This window comes from Homalodisca vitripennis, chromosome 5, assembly GCF_021130785.1.
Source record: "Homalodisca vitripennis isolate AUS2020 chromosome 5, UT_GWSS_2.1, whole genome shotgun sequence".
NCBI classification, from domain to species: domain Eukaryota; kingdom Metazoa; phylum Arthropoda; class Insecta; order Hemiptera; family Cicadellidae; genus Homalodisca; species Homalodisca vitripennis.
This window is the reverse complement of record NC_060211.1, coordinates 51,962,637-51,977,977: the sequence shown is the minus strand read 5'-3', so window position 1 is coordinate 51,977,977 and position 15,341 is coordinate 51,962,637. Positions and strand designations below refer to the sequence as shown.

At 31.7% G+C, this 15,341-nt stretch overlaps 1 protein-coding gene across 7 annotated transcripts in view; it reads right to left on the bottom strand.

Moving 5' to 3' along the window:
- LOC124362179 (SH3 and multiple ankyrin repeat domains protein 3) overlaps positions 1-15,341 on the bottom strand; it is a 328,512-nt gene that overhangs the window by 33,386 nt on the left and 279,785 nt on the right. For all 7 annotated transcript variants that reach the window (XM_046816435.1, XM_046816437.1, XM_046816440.1 and 4 more), the window contains 3 exons: positions 10,569-10,694; positions 5,254-5,434; positions 841-1,160 (listed from right to left, as the gene is read on the bottom strand). In XM_046816435.1, coding sequence (XP_046672391.1) covers positions 841-1,160; positions 5,254-5,434; positions 10,569-10,694 — 627 coding nt within the window. The remainder of the gene's footprint in view (positions 1-840; positions 1,161-5,253; positions 5,435-10,568; positions 10,695-15,341) is intronic.

Below are 15,341 nucleotides of genomic sequence, written 5' to 3'. Positions count from 1 at the left end.
GAAATATTTTCTTCATAATCAAAATTTGTACAGCATATTTTTACTAACAGTATCCCAGGTACTGTTAAAATTTGAGAAATGCCCCTTTGTAAGGGTTAAAGAAAATATTTATTGTGACCAAACCAAATTAAGAAATGAATTGGAAACAACACTGGAAGAAATTTGGTTCTATTCCTGTATACCTGGAAAACTTGCTTCCAGTACAAGATTAGATTGCTATGATTAGTTAAAAATGACACATTTATGTCTTCCTCCTACTTCATTGACATGCATGATTTAAATCCATGCTAAAACAATTTAATACACTTTTCTTATATTGCATTTAGAAAAATCAAATGTGTCAAAATATAGTTTAGTATCATCTGAATCAGTTTGTGGCATTAACATCTTAATACCTGTAAGATGAAAATAAATATTGTACTTAAATTGTTAATATTATCTGAGATACAGTTAAGCATGCAAGTGTTGGGTTTCTATCAGTACCTGAGATACCATTGCCATATTACAAGTCAGTGCTGTAATTAAAGGGATGATGAGGGGGATAAAACCTCCCAAAAAGGTCTAAAAAAAGTAGCCATCCAACGTTTTTGAAATCAACAGTTAAATGTTTAAATTTGAATGAAGTGTATCTAATTTATTCAATTTTAGATTTATACTATACGCCCCTCCCCCCTCGTAGGTCATACTCCAATCAGATTCATCCCTCCCCCCAAAAAAAGTCCTGATTAAACAATTTTTACAGAAGAGCTGTCTACATTAGCCAGCCTTTTCATTTTTGTAAAGATGGTTTTAGTTTTAATACTGACATTCCTTCGGCTTGATACATGATGCTGACAGTACCTGATGCACCTCCTGCCAACCCTGCAGGTCCTGAGCTCCGATGACAGCTCGGTTATGCAGGAGAGCTTCACACAGCAGTGGCTCCGCCCCATGTGTTACAGCCAGGTACAGCGGGGTCAATCCCTTGCAGTCCCGGTAGTTGGGACTGGCCCCGAGTTCCAGCAGAGTTCCGACCGCCTCCAGGCTGTTGTGCTCCACCGCGCGATGCACAGCTGTAGAACCATCACGTGTGCGGTAGTCGAGCAGTGCTCCGCCATTCACCAGGGCCTTCAGCACATTGGTCGGTTTGCGCACGCCTGTTGCCAGTGTCAGCGGGGTCTCTGGACCAGTAAAAATAAATATTTAAATTAATTAGATATTAGTTGAGTAAAAAATACTTACGAGTTAACAGTTAACTAGCACTACCAGAAATTTAAAATTAGTTACGCTCAAATGATTTATTGATGTACAACTCATTTAATACACTTGCTGGTGTTGATTCCAGACAGTCATGATGTCATTATGATTTCAACACTAATGAACCGATTATGACATGGTCTAGTGGCGGAAATTTTAAACTTTTCAAGGGGTAGAATATTAAAATTAAAATGCGTTTTCGATTTAGCCATAGGAAGAGTGCTAAAAATTTCTGAATACTCTAACTTCTGGAGAACAGCCTTTGAGGAATCAATGTAGAATGTAAAATATAAGCATATGTCTAGTTGTAATAGTTTTACATCTATCGATGATTGGTAACACTGAACATGATTTAAACCAAAATGGATGTCCCAGTGTCGCAATATGGATATTGGCATTTCTTGCTAATATCTCATAGTTTGTGCAAAGACACCTAATAGTTTCTTGGAGACCATGAGGTTCTGAGTTTAGTGAAGTGAAACTGGGCAATATGCAGAAATTACCATCATTAACCTCATGGATTTAATGCAGTCTGATTATACTCCTTTTCCACAATAGCGTATACTAGAATATTAAGTTACAGGTTATGATTTAAGATTTCTTTAGGCTCTAAAACAACAATTTTTTCCTCTTTTTTATTAAATTTGATATAAAAGTTATAATTTTTAGATAACATTATTATCAAGAAACAAAACAAGAACAGTACATGCAACTTGCAATTCAGTTTTGTTACAATTTTATTCTAGTAAAACCCTACATTTTCTCTGCATAACTACTCTTGTGTTAGTGAGTCATATTTTTTATGTTATTCTTGTAAAGTTATCATATTTACTTAAAATTTTCAGGTTCTATTCATAAACCTAATATTTACTACTATGTGAATTGCAATTAGTCTAAATAAGAGAATGTTATCGAGCATATAAAACATAATTTATATACAAATGAATATTTAATTTCAAAAGCTTCCATTTTTATATTTTTACATAAATGATTTTATTATTTTATGTTGCTAAACAAATTATTATCAATACAATTAAAGAAATAGAAACTTGCTTTACTCATAAAAGTTTCCAATAAAATTCTACAAAATAGCATTTATAGCTTCAGATAACACATAAATATCACTTTTGAAAAAAGAAGCAAAATCTAAACAAACTTCGAGTTTTCTCAAACAATGGGAAAGATTTTGACAACTAAATAAAAAAGTTTTTTATAAACAATTCATAAATTTATTTGTAAGTATTAGTTGGTATAGCACTAACATAAAGTTCTATAATTATTACATGATGAGTAGCAGATTCCTAGACACAAGTAAATGATATGTGTTATATTTAATGGGCAAAACCAAATATAGCAACTGAAGTAGAACCTAAATTGATTTTTGAAGTTAACACATTGCCCCCAGTATAATGTTATCTAACATATATGAAGATTATTATTACTACAATAAAGAAGATATAAAATTTAAAGGAGACTCTTTCAGAGATTAATTATAATATGTTTAGTAATAAAAAACGTCAGTACCATAAATAAATGCATAAAAAAAATACAAGAATGGATATATTCAACAAAAATTAACTATGGCTTGTGTTCTTACACCTCGAAACAAAAACCATAGAAAATGAATCAATCATTCTCCTCCACCCATCTCTGTTGAAGAAAAAAAAAGTATGCAGCAAGAAAACCGGCACTTAACTCGTCTGAAACAATTACAAAGAACAGAATGTAAACTACCACTGGTAATAAATCACGTCTTAACCTGTCCACAATTATGAAAACAATCGCTATTGTCCGAGTAACAGATCGGACCATGCACTGCCTCGGGCGGAGTTGAGGTCCAGACCGGTAATGGACAGGCCAACACCACAACCATTTGTCTACCGGACTGGTTCTGTTCGTAAATTACAAAATTATGTAATGAGCAGCAAAAGTGATTTTTAATGAGGAATGTGTTTAGATAATAAATCAGTCCACAACCAGGAGTCATTCTTCACTGCTGTTGCTGCTTATTTAATAACTGCTGTCCGGATATTTATGGTTATTGTCAGGGACATCTGAGACATATATTAGTGTCAATGAGTGAAAAATGTGTGAGAAAGAGTTCAGTAGGTGTACTACAATCTGTAACAGTAGACATCTGACATCTATTTTTTTTGCAATGACAGGTTGTTGTGTGTTAACTTTATTTTGTTTTTTATGATTATAAAAGTTACACGATTTTGTGTAACTAGTAATGTTATAGATTTTATATGGTTTAAAATAAAAATAAAATAATTAATTCCTAAGATTAACTGATATCTAAGTATCCTTGACATTTTGTTTGTGCTCCTGGCAGACAGATGCTGACTGATACTATAACACTTAATATTATTTTCATAAAAATATCTTTTTTTGAGTGATTTTCTTGTTGCATGTTATTTTCAACTTAATTCTTCAATCTTGTTGCCTGGTTTAGTAAACTATCTCAATATCAATATATTAACGTTTTATTCTTACTCCTCTACTGTTATATTAAAATTATTTATTATTTGATAAAATACTGATGGAGTTTGGATTTGTTACTTTTTAATAATAAAACATTATTTTATTATTTTAGCCAGCTTTTTTACAAAATAAAATATATTAACCATTTCAGAGAATGTTTTCTTGATTTGTTGTAGTATCTTTTACTAGGAGGATATTTCGTGTGTTTTGTGGCTATAGTTATTTTCAACCATTCAAATATATTACTTTAATTTTCATTAACTAGTAAATAATTAAGTGTTTCTAATAAAACATTAACATACGGATTACAAAACTCACCACAATGTTCTTGAAGATAGGCAACACAGAGTACAATGGTCTACAGCCTACTGCAGTGGTCTCCATAAAATAATCATTGCCTCTCACTTTATATCACCAACAATTAATTGTTGTGTAATAAGAGTCTGACTATTATGTACCAGGAATGCTGTGGTAACATCTTTCCAAATCAGTAAAAATTGGCTGCACCCAAGGAAACTAATACAGAGATTCCAGGATGTGTAATAATTTTTAATGTACCTTCCAACAAGACCCACTTCCTTATTAAGTTCCACTTGTACCTTGGTAAGAAAATATTATTATTTATAAGTAAATCTAAATTCAACAATAATACTTTAAATTAACATATATAGACCTATTAGAATTAAGAAATAAGTAAAATCTAGTTAGATTTATTGCATTAAATTTGAATTTTGAATGGGGTTGAGTATGGTACACAAAAAACACAGAACCAGAATAATTGTCTATAAATTTAACAACAAAACTGATCAACATATAGTGGAAAGATGTTTTGTTCTAAATTGACAAACTATTGAGACTCACTACTGCTAGAAACGGCTGTAGATTATTTTTATAAATTTGACCAGTAACTTAGTTTCTGGAAATTATCTTAGTAATGTTTACCATTAACTAGGTAATAAACTAGAATATCTTTCCTTCTCTGTACAGGTCCGATATACTATCTGTAGTTTAACTTAAATCACTATAAAACTTTTTGGTTTTTTTCATTATTTCAGGACAATAAGCTGAGAAATTGCACTTAGTCCTAAAAGGATAATCCTTTGCGCTGCTTCAGTAGTGATAGGATATTCTGGATGAGTAAAGTTGGGGGTAGCGCCACCTCCTGCCAAGATCCATGAGGAAAGATTTTGGGCATTAATATCAGTTGTCTCCTTGCAAGAAGGGGAAGCCAGCTCTGTACCAGTCTCTACAGTCAAAGTAGGCAGAGGTGGCACACCCTTGTGTATAGGCTAGCAACAGCCCTTACTTAGAGAGTCCCACGAACTTCAAAAATCATCTCACACAGTAGACTAGACTAATCGATCTAACCCTGCACCTCAATATCTCAACATTTGCGGTTAGTGATGTGTACCTCCTGGAAATCCATAAGGTTGTCCAGATCTAAGTGACACATCGGTTCAGTACAAAACCTTATTGGCAATTCAGTTAACTAAACATAATCTTACTCTCTGTAACAATCAAGATTTGACCCACCTCCAGTGTCCGGACAGTGAAAGTTAGGGTCAAGCCCCTTGGAGCACATCTTGTTGATCTTCTCCACCTGGGCATTCGTGACATAGTCCAGGAACCGGCGCAAGTTGGTGCGTGTATGCAAGGCTTTCAGCTGCTTCTCGTCCAGGTTCACCATCTTGTACACACGCCGCTTTGCCTTCAGCTGGAAAATGTCAGTAACAGTTAAATATTATATTGAACACTTACTCATGAAATCTTAGTTACTAAGGTAATTGCAGAAGGTTTCCTGAGTATCGGCAGTCAAAACTATTAATTTTAAATGTTCACTTATTGATAGGGTAGTATGCAATGTTAATATACTGTATTTTCTCAGATGTTTATACTTTTCATTACGAAATTTTACATCATTAGTATAATACAAGGTAGATGTACATTGTTACAGGCTTCACTAAGGTTGCATGCAAACTTTGAAATCTATAGCTCATTTGATTCTCGAGATGTCCTGCACACAGACATACAGACAGACAATGATAAAAAAGAAATTGACACGAAATTAACACATCATAAAACTCAATCTTGTAGAAATGGGAGTTTCATGCATAATTTAAAGTCTAGATGTAAAATCTTTCTTGACACATAATACATTCAGACTCTTACTCATTGAATTGGATTTCATATGATTAAAAAATAATAAAAGTCTCCTCACCAAGTTACTATAAAATTATGTATGTGTTGAGATAATTATATTGCATGAGTTAATATGTCACATGTTTGAATCTCTTATAGGTGTATTGAGTTTGCTTACAAATTTATTTATTCTGCTATTTTTGTTGCCATGACAGTTACTCATTAGATAAATGTAAAAATAATAGCTAATGCTCAGCCAAATCCCATGGAGTGACATGCACCATCATTAAACTCGCTCAGTATTTCTCACATAGAAATGAAGCTTTGTGCTCAATTTCAAGTCTATAGGTCAGTTCATTTTCGAGTTATCATGTGAACAGTAGAAATGTAGTTTTTCCAACCCTTGAGTGAGTGAGGCTTTGCTAAATTTCAGCTAATAAAGATTAACTGATTGAATGATTCACTCAATCATTCAGAGTACATTTCCTATTGAACTAGAAACATGACATTTGTTAAATTGGTACCAGATCTTTAGCTCTAAATAATCAAAAATTAAAAATTTTACTATTTTTATATGTTAATAGCATTTTGGGGGTTGGGAATGGGTTCTAATTTATTTCTTACGGGAAAAAAAACGACAAAAATGTACACTTACTAACCTATTAAAAACTCCTTAATACTTAATTTTGTACAAATCCATTTCACTTCATATATACAAACAATAACGCTAATACTTGATACAAATTAGTATTAACAATCTGTTTTAAATTACTATTTGCAATCAAGAGTTTTTGAATTTATTTACTTAATTGCGAAAGAAATATGCTAAGTTGTTTAATTTGTAGTAAAACATCCATAATGTAACTTTTGTTAACAATTTTTACAAGACATTGTGCTTTCACTTTGAACTAGAGAAGCCATAGTGAATATTTTGAAAAATGCATAGGACAATTTCAGGCAAATATTAATGCTCTAGCAGTAACACAAAACCAATGAAGGTGAGGTGTGAGGAAATTTGGATTTTCCAGCAATTATTGATTTTTCTAAAACCAATCATCACAGAAAGCCAATCACAGACTTTGGGGAAACCTACTGCCAGTCTCGACCTTGGGTGGATGCTGTTCCAGCAACTATTTAAATAAATTGGATTTACCTGGAATAAGTTATGTCAGCTGACCAGTTTATGTAGCCATGAACGTTGGTTTAATTGACATTGGAGTTATTCATAACATACAACTCCCTACATATGTTGACATTGTGTTATTGCTACCTACAGACAGTTATTGGATATTGGTTTCTTTACATGATAAACAAACATCTGCTCCAAGTTGGACTGGATTGCAGACTGTGAATTATGAATAAAAATAACATATCAAATTAATCATAAATACATTATTCATTAAAATGCACATGGCACAAGGAAGTTTGTCAATGACTATATGTTAATTTTTGTTTCTATATACGATACTTCAGTTAAGAAGATTAACAATATCACAATGAAATTAAATAAACATTCAAGCAATTAATTTTAAATGTATGTAATACCATAAAAAACAACGCATAAACGTAAAAAATTCAGTACGTAAATAATCTGGACAAGTTAATTTGAAAGACTGTTATAAAACCCATTTTAGTTGTCTTTTGACGGAAGTGGTGTGTATGTATATATTTGTTTTCTTGATCAGGGAAACTCTACTAAAGCACACACAAAAATTAAGTCCGGAATAAATTACAATGGTCATAAATCTACACTTGACATATTTTCTTGATTGTGGCAACAATCAAACTCGAATACTGAATGTTACACATTGATGTTAATCAATGTTTTAATTATTGATCGGGTATGTTGCATTTTACAATGGCAGAAACATTACAATAAAATCAATTTGTGTTTACAAACCAAAATTGTTTTTGAATCCTCTCCATGAGAAGAGTAAAAGGTGTGATAAAATATTGTGAGCAGCAACTGAAACGTTAACAACTAAAAATGTTATTATACCAAAACTTTAGAATATAAATTTCAACTTTAACACTTAAACATAATTAAACTTGAGCTGCTGAAGATACGTATGGAGTTTTTACCACTACATATAACAGACTCCATACAGTTCCAGTGGTGTTCAATGTTTCCTTTTCTGATATATGACAATGCAAAGCTTTATGGAGAATTAATTATACTAAGATCTTGTCCATTCAAATTTCCTCATTTTCTAAGAAACTCCAATAGGAAAAAGTCCCATAAATTACCCTTTCATTAGAAGTGAGCATTTATCAATAATTTCCCTTTTGATCAAAATTTGAAAAAATTAAATTTCTTGATAACTAACCCATTAAAAGTGTTAACAGTAAGTACTTATATAATGATGGCTAACTTAACAAATTTAATGAGGGCAAGACATTTCATACCTGTAATTATGAAACAGGAAGTGATTATATAAATTACATTGTTAATGAACACATACTACAATCCTTTTCAATGGAAGATCAAACTTAATTTAATTAGTGAGGAACTGTTATTCTTCGAAAATCAGTCTAGTTTTATATAGGAGATTATGTGACAATTTACTTGTACTTTAATTCAAAAGCTATTTAATTTCAAATGAGATTATTCAATGTAATATGTAGATCAAAAGGTCTTGCTTGTAAAGAACACAACTTGTATGTACGAAATGAAAGAACACGGCTTACACTCTAATAAAACTCAAGAGCATTCAGTTGAACACAACAAACACGATAAAGCCATCAGAGCTCTGGTGCTTTCTAAATGAAAACATGGATATTGCGGAGGATGTTGGTCCAATAAAACAACACACGAGTTCCTACTGAAATGTAGGAACAGACATATTTAAATACGATTTACAGTTTTAATAACAATATCAAGTGTTCAGTGAGGTGGGTGGTTCAGAATGGAGTGGGGACAGCATGATGGTATAAAGGAGAAAGACTGACTCGGAAAGAAGAGAGGCATTGTGACAAAGACCTCTCTGAGATGAAATGCCAGGAGCAGATTAAAATATTAACTATACCATGCCTTTTCTCCTTCGCTCTTACTTTCTTTTCTCACCGATGAAAGAATAAACAATAGCGTAATTTCAACTAGATGTTCTTTATAAAACATCTCAATCCAATCAAATTTATTGACCTTCTAATTTTTTATTACGTTTTTTAATAATAGTTGGAACATCCAAACATCCATTAGGAAATTATAAATATATAAAATTATATTCTTTAATATGTAGGGTACCATTCAGATTACACTGAATAGGATGGATCTGTCTCCAATTAAAGTGGAATTTCATTTTGTTCTGATTAATTAAAGGTGTATGTAGAAAATAATTTAGAGAGGGGGAGGGGTGGCTGACACACTGGATGATTTAGGAGGTATAAAATACCTTCTAAAAAAAGTGCTCAAGTTTTCCGGACATTTGACATTGTTCAGTAATACAAAAAAAATTGATACCACTACGATATATGAAATTTGATCTCTTCCTAAGGCGGATAAAATATCCAGAAAAATCCGGTTTCAAACACAGTATTATATTTTTGATAACTTTTTTAAGAACCAATCGACCTTAAATGGTAATAAGATTTCATAGAGACAGGACATCGCATACATTATACGTCATTCATCTTGCAGGATAGGTCTGTATGTACCCTTTAAAACATGTAACAAAATGCATTTTATGGCTGAAGTGAGGACAGAAACTTTGGAGAAGCCCAAAACATTAATTACAATAAATTATTATAATATACAATATTACAACAAATATTTTTTCAAATTGAAATTTTCACATCATGCAGTTAATATAACCTAAAAAAAGATACATTTTTAAATAACTACATTTATTATCCGTAGAAAAAGAGGGAGATCTGTGTTTGTACATGTATTACTATTGAAGAAAATAAACATTATAAACAAAAATCCCATATGTTTTTAGTTTTGAATCACAAGACAATCTTGGATTATTGAGAGATGTTCACACACTGTTTCTGTTGTCAGGTTCAGTTGTGCCAGCAGAATCAATCCACCAGTCACAGCTGCTGTCGTGGTAACCGAGTCACTGTCAATAGACTGAATAAATCATTGTTTGCTCCATCACAACCATAGCCAGGTGTAGATATTTCTATCAATATTACATACTCACCTTTTATCTTCCATTCAACTTTTGCCCTCGAAATATTTTCCTAGTGCGGCTTAGGAGGATATTTGCATTAAACGCCTTCGTTTTTGATTCTATATAATGCATTTTTTTAGTTCCATTGTAAACATTTTTTTTAGTCCTTTGATCAAAGTTGACCTTCACTCTACTTAAGGCTTATGTTCATCTTGGTCCCAGGAGGAACTCAATTGGAATCAAAAAGTGAAAGGCAGTCCATTTGCCTCTACGTCAGTCTGTGCAATAGCTATTGATAGAAAGGTCCAAGAGACTTTAAACTTTGAATAAACCGAAAAAAATAATTACAATACATTTTTATAATTACATTATTACAATATACAATTAACCTTCCTTGGATTTCTAGTACTCCAAGGAAGAACTAAATTGATTTTGTGGTTAAAAGGTCACAAGGGCAGTATTTCTGTTCAATATCTCTTTCATTACGTTCTGTTGAGCTCTTTGAATCTCCGCTACATTGGTTTATCAACACTCGGGTTGTAAGTGGAGTCCCTGCATTGATTAATTTAAGATTCCTGTTAAAGAACTACTGACCTCGAGGTAGCCCACAGGGCCGTTGAAAGGATAGTCTCCCAACCGTCGCTCTTCGTCCAGGAATTTGCCGGCTTTTCCGTTGACTGGAGGGCAGAACAGCCCATAGTTGAAACTCTCCTTCAGCTCCTGTCAACAGAATTGAGTCATGAGTTACAAGTCGTTGGGAAATGTGAACTGAGTTATTAACTTGGTCCTGGAAATGAGTGGTGAGTGACACATTGTAAGCAACCATGTAGTTGTAACCAACACAATAAAAAAGGTTATGGCACTTTTGTATTTATTAGTAAAAAACTACTGATTTATTTCCCATTAACGAAGAAAGCCATGGCAAATAATTTTGAACACTGAATCCTCTAGGACGAAAATTATATAAAAATAAATAAATATTCAAGTATTTCTTACCATTCAGTCACAATTTAAAAGCAATGAATAAATGACAGAATGTAGTACATTCATGCATAAAATAATCAACAAATACGAAATTATCAAGTACAGAATAATTTATAAATAAAACATACAAATCAACGAATCACTGATGCACGCTTCAGTTATTTGATCGAAAAAATCAACTCGATCTGCAATAATATTAATTGTTATGTACATCGCGATTCAACCCTACTAGTGGGTGACAAAATGGTGAGTTGTAAAATTAAAAACAGCAATCAACGTTCCATTAGGAGTTGAGTTGTTTGGACCCAATCCCATAACAGCAATCAACAATTTAACGATGTTACTGAAGTTTCACAGGAAAGAGTAATTAATTTTTCACATTACGCTCTCTATTGAAAGCAGGAAATAAATTCTTGTTGTCGTATTCATTATTTATCTTGTAATTTTGGTTAAAATATGGAAATTGTACATATTAATTAAGTATTAACCAGTAATACTTACAAGTGCTACATTTTCTCTGGATCGCATCTCTGTACTGAGTAAGGAGTCAAAATGCAGGATTGTGAATACACCAAGAGTGAATAAAATATAGCTAACTATAATGCTTGTTGAAACACAAAGGCCAATAAATAATTTTTTTCAAGTAAAGGTGAATAATTAAAAATAATAGTTAGCCAATAGAATATAAATATGGTCGGTATGTACAATATAACAATCAATGATGGGTTGTTTATTCAAAACTTTACAACAAACTACATGTAAAAGATTTGTACAATTTCTCTATGATTTTGGGAGAGGGGTATGAACTCCCTGGACTCCCACATATCTATGCCACTGCCTGAAGTAGCCATGTGAACTTCTTCTGTTCATGCATATGAGGAGAAGCGCGGGTTCAGATGGTCCTTAGTCACATACCAGATGGAGTTGGTAAATATAAATCAGAATTGAATGAAAAAGTATCCTTTCCCACAATAAGCCTTTTCTTGCACTGCTGTCAACCTTTATTATTTTATTTATGAACTTGGCATTATGTGTAAAAATATTAAAATTCACACATGGTGTAAAAACTTTTAAAAATTGTTATTAGTGTGGAAGGCTTTGCAATGTCTTACAGGATTACAGACTTCTGTTTATCTCAACATTTCTTTTTTGTAATCTGCTACACATTTTCTAGCTTCAGAAGTTATTTATAGGGTTATCTTAATAAAACAGTCAGAGCACAGATCTCACAATTCAACAGTCCTCTTGACATAGTGCTGCTAGAGACCACTGATAGTCTTCAATAGAGCCGAGTTTCTAATTAATTAGTGGACCAATTATCTTAGTAATTTATTTGTGATTGGTTTTGACATCGTGTTATTTATTGTAAAACATTTGGTCTTTGCAAACAAAATAAAATGTGTTTCTAATTTCAACATTTCTCTAAAAAATATATGTACTTAGGCTACATACTGTTCATTTTTAAGAGTTACACAATAATAGTGTTAAACCTATTACTCTCTAAAATCAAACAAATATCCAATGCTAGCACTAGTTCTCGTAATATGTGCAAACACTAATTTCCATTATGTAAATGAAATAAAATGACACAAACGCTGAAATTTAAGCTGTTTCAGGACATCACTGTTCCCATATGTAGGTAACTGAGACAATTCAAACGATTTTATTCTTGAAAATTTAAATTCTCACTCATACAATTCCTATGCTCCAGTTCAGTATTTATAATTTTTTGACTGTATAAAATACTATTATAAAAGTATATGTATTCGTCACTTAAATACTAATATAATAATAAATTCGAGTTAATCCACTTAGCTTTCATGTTTGCAAGGGACACTTTTGAAATCTAATTAAATTTTTATTTTTTGGAATATCCAATTTTTTAAAAGTTGGTATTCAAATCGCCCTGCAAGAAAGTTTATCCCAGCTTACAAATTAAAGCTATTAATCAAGAATCAAGAATCTTTATTTTGTTGTTGACATAATACATACGTATTGACAAAGTCATATTACAGCTTGAATCAGCTACAGTCAATTCTTCAATAATTATGACATAAAAAATTATAAATATTTGAATATATCATTAGCTAACAGGCATGGGTTTTAAGTTTTACTAGGCTATAATAAATAAATAAATAAATATTGCACATAAAAATAGATATTGCACATAAAAGTAACACACATAAGAATAAATTATCACAGACAAAATAATTATTATGAAAAACAAAAATAGCATAAAAACACTGAAGTCAAATAACAAATAAAACTGCACAGAAAAGTTTAAAATATAACATATACAACAATATGTTATATATAATCGCTTCCTTTATCATATATAATTAATCCTATTGGGTTTCTATTACATAACCGACAATATGGGTGAGTTTAATACTGCTGTAATCACATGTAATAAAACCACAATTCATAATTTACTTTATTAACTAATTTCAGTTAATGTAGGCTACATGAAATTATGTAGGCTACGCAGGTTGAGTATACAGACGAGAGCAAATCATGTGTGCAATGCAAGCACGGAGTCTTTGTTCTTGACAAATTACTACACATTTCTTTGTTCCTCTCAAGAGAAAACGTTGGACTACTTTTGTTGTTTTCAATTACTATTTCAAAATAAGACTGCATTAACCTATGATTTTCTACCTTTATTGGAAATTAGAAAATGAAATTCCTGTTCTTGTCCTTGCAAACATTAACTAGTTTTACTATATTACCGGAATAAAAATACAAAACAAAAATGTTATGTTTGAAAACATTCAATATGTACTAACATAATAATCGAAATAGTATACATAATTGAATCAAATATTGTTTTTTCCTAATTACTAAGAAAGAAGAACGATCTATGGACATATACCCCACAATGCTGAAAAGTGTTAGTGCGGGACCATAACATTCAAATAATTAGAAACTTAGAAACTCTCGTTAAAACCTGACTATAAGGTTAAGAATCTGGATATAGAGTGTTAGATGCTTTTAATTATTAGATTCTCAACAGAATTCGACAATTTTTTTTTCAATAGTTTCTTCCGTTTCTTCATAGGATTAAATTAAATGTAAATAATATAATTATGTTTTCTTTGATAGAAAGAATCACAAGAACTGAATTGCAAGTATTTAGCGTTTAATTTAAAGTTACAGGCTAAATGCTTTTAAAAAGATTAGCTTAATCTTATTTCAGAAATTTAAAAAACTAAAATTCTATAGACGTAAATAAATAATCCATTTATTATTTGTTGCAAAATGTACAGTAATTTTAATTTGTCTATATCTTCTAAATTGGATTCAAATATATGTCTTTATAAAAAGACTGTACGATATGTTGATATAGGATAAATTATGTTTTATCAACGCTGCCGCCCGTGACAACGTTTTGAATGTAGATTCAACATTTCTTTCCTAGACCTAATTTAATGAAACTTTACTAAGGTTGTTGATATTGTTTGTAGCGTATGTTTGTTCAGGATATAGTATTTACAAATCTCCCTTCTCACCAAAGCAATTTAAAATTGTGTTAACAATGTTAAAAGTTGTTCTTCACTTATGTTTTTCCAATCCAAGCCGCCTCGAGACATTGTTGATACAGCGATGGGCGGTGCCTCACTCCCAATATTGAATGAATGGACCATATTGATCATTGATTGGTTGCTTAACTCGCCTGTATGAGCAGAATGTTTCATTGGCAGTTTCGATTTAACATCTGGTTACTGAAAATGGATCTCCACAGGGAGGCCAAAATATTTCAAGAACGTAACTTTGTCAACAATAATTCGACGAGATTATGATAAATATACCGCATTAAATGTTTTTTCTACATGTAAACCAACGACCCTCTATTAATATTATACATACTATAGAGTTGTTCTTCACAATATTATAATTACAATGTTCCTTGAATAACAACTAGTACTCGTATAATTTACACATTAAAGGAACTAATTTTGCATGTTTGAACAGATTAACTTCTCAGCAAAATTTTGAAACTACGAATTTTACTATTAATTAATTATTATTACCTAATATTACCATGGTGAATGTCTTATTTAAATACGTCTCATTAAATCTTTATTTGTCAAGAGCTGGCATTTTCAACGTTGTTTGTAATCTTAAAAACTACTTCAAAGGCAGGAAATTATCAAGCAAGTGACGAGCAACAAATAAAGAACTGAGGTTTTGAGAGAGCTTGTGAATAATAATCCGAGTGCGTTTCTTGAAGACGGCCACGGCCCTTTGCTACAGCGTCAACTACAGAAAAGACCCTTCTTGGTTGCTTTGAACTTTTCTTTTGATCTTACTGTGGAAAACTGCACCTAGAACTTTTCAACCTAAAATATTTAAAGCTGCAACATTTCTTTTCTCACACTCTTT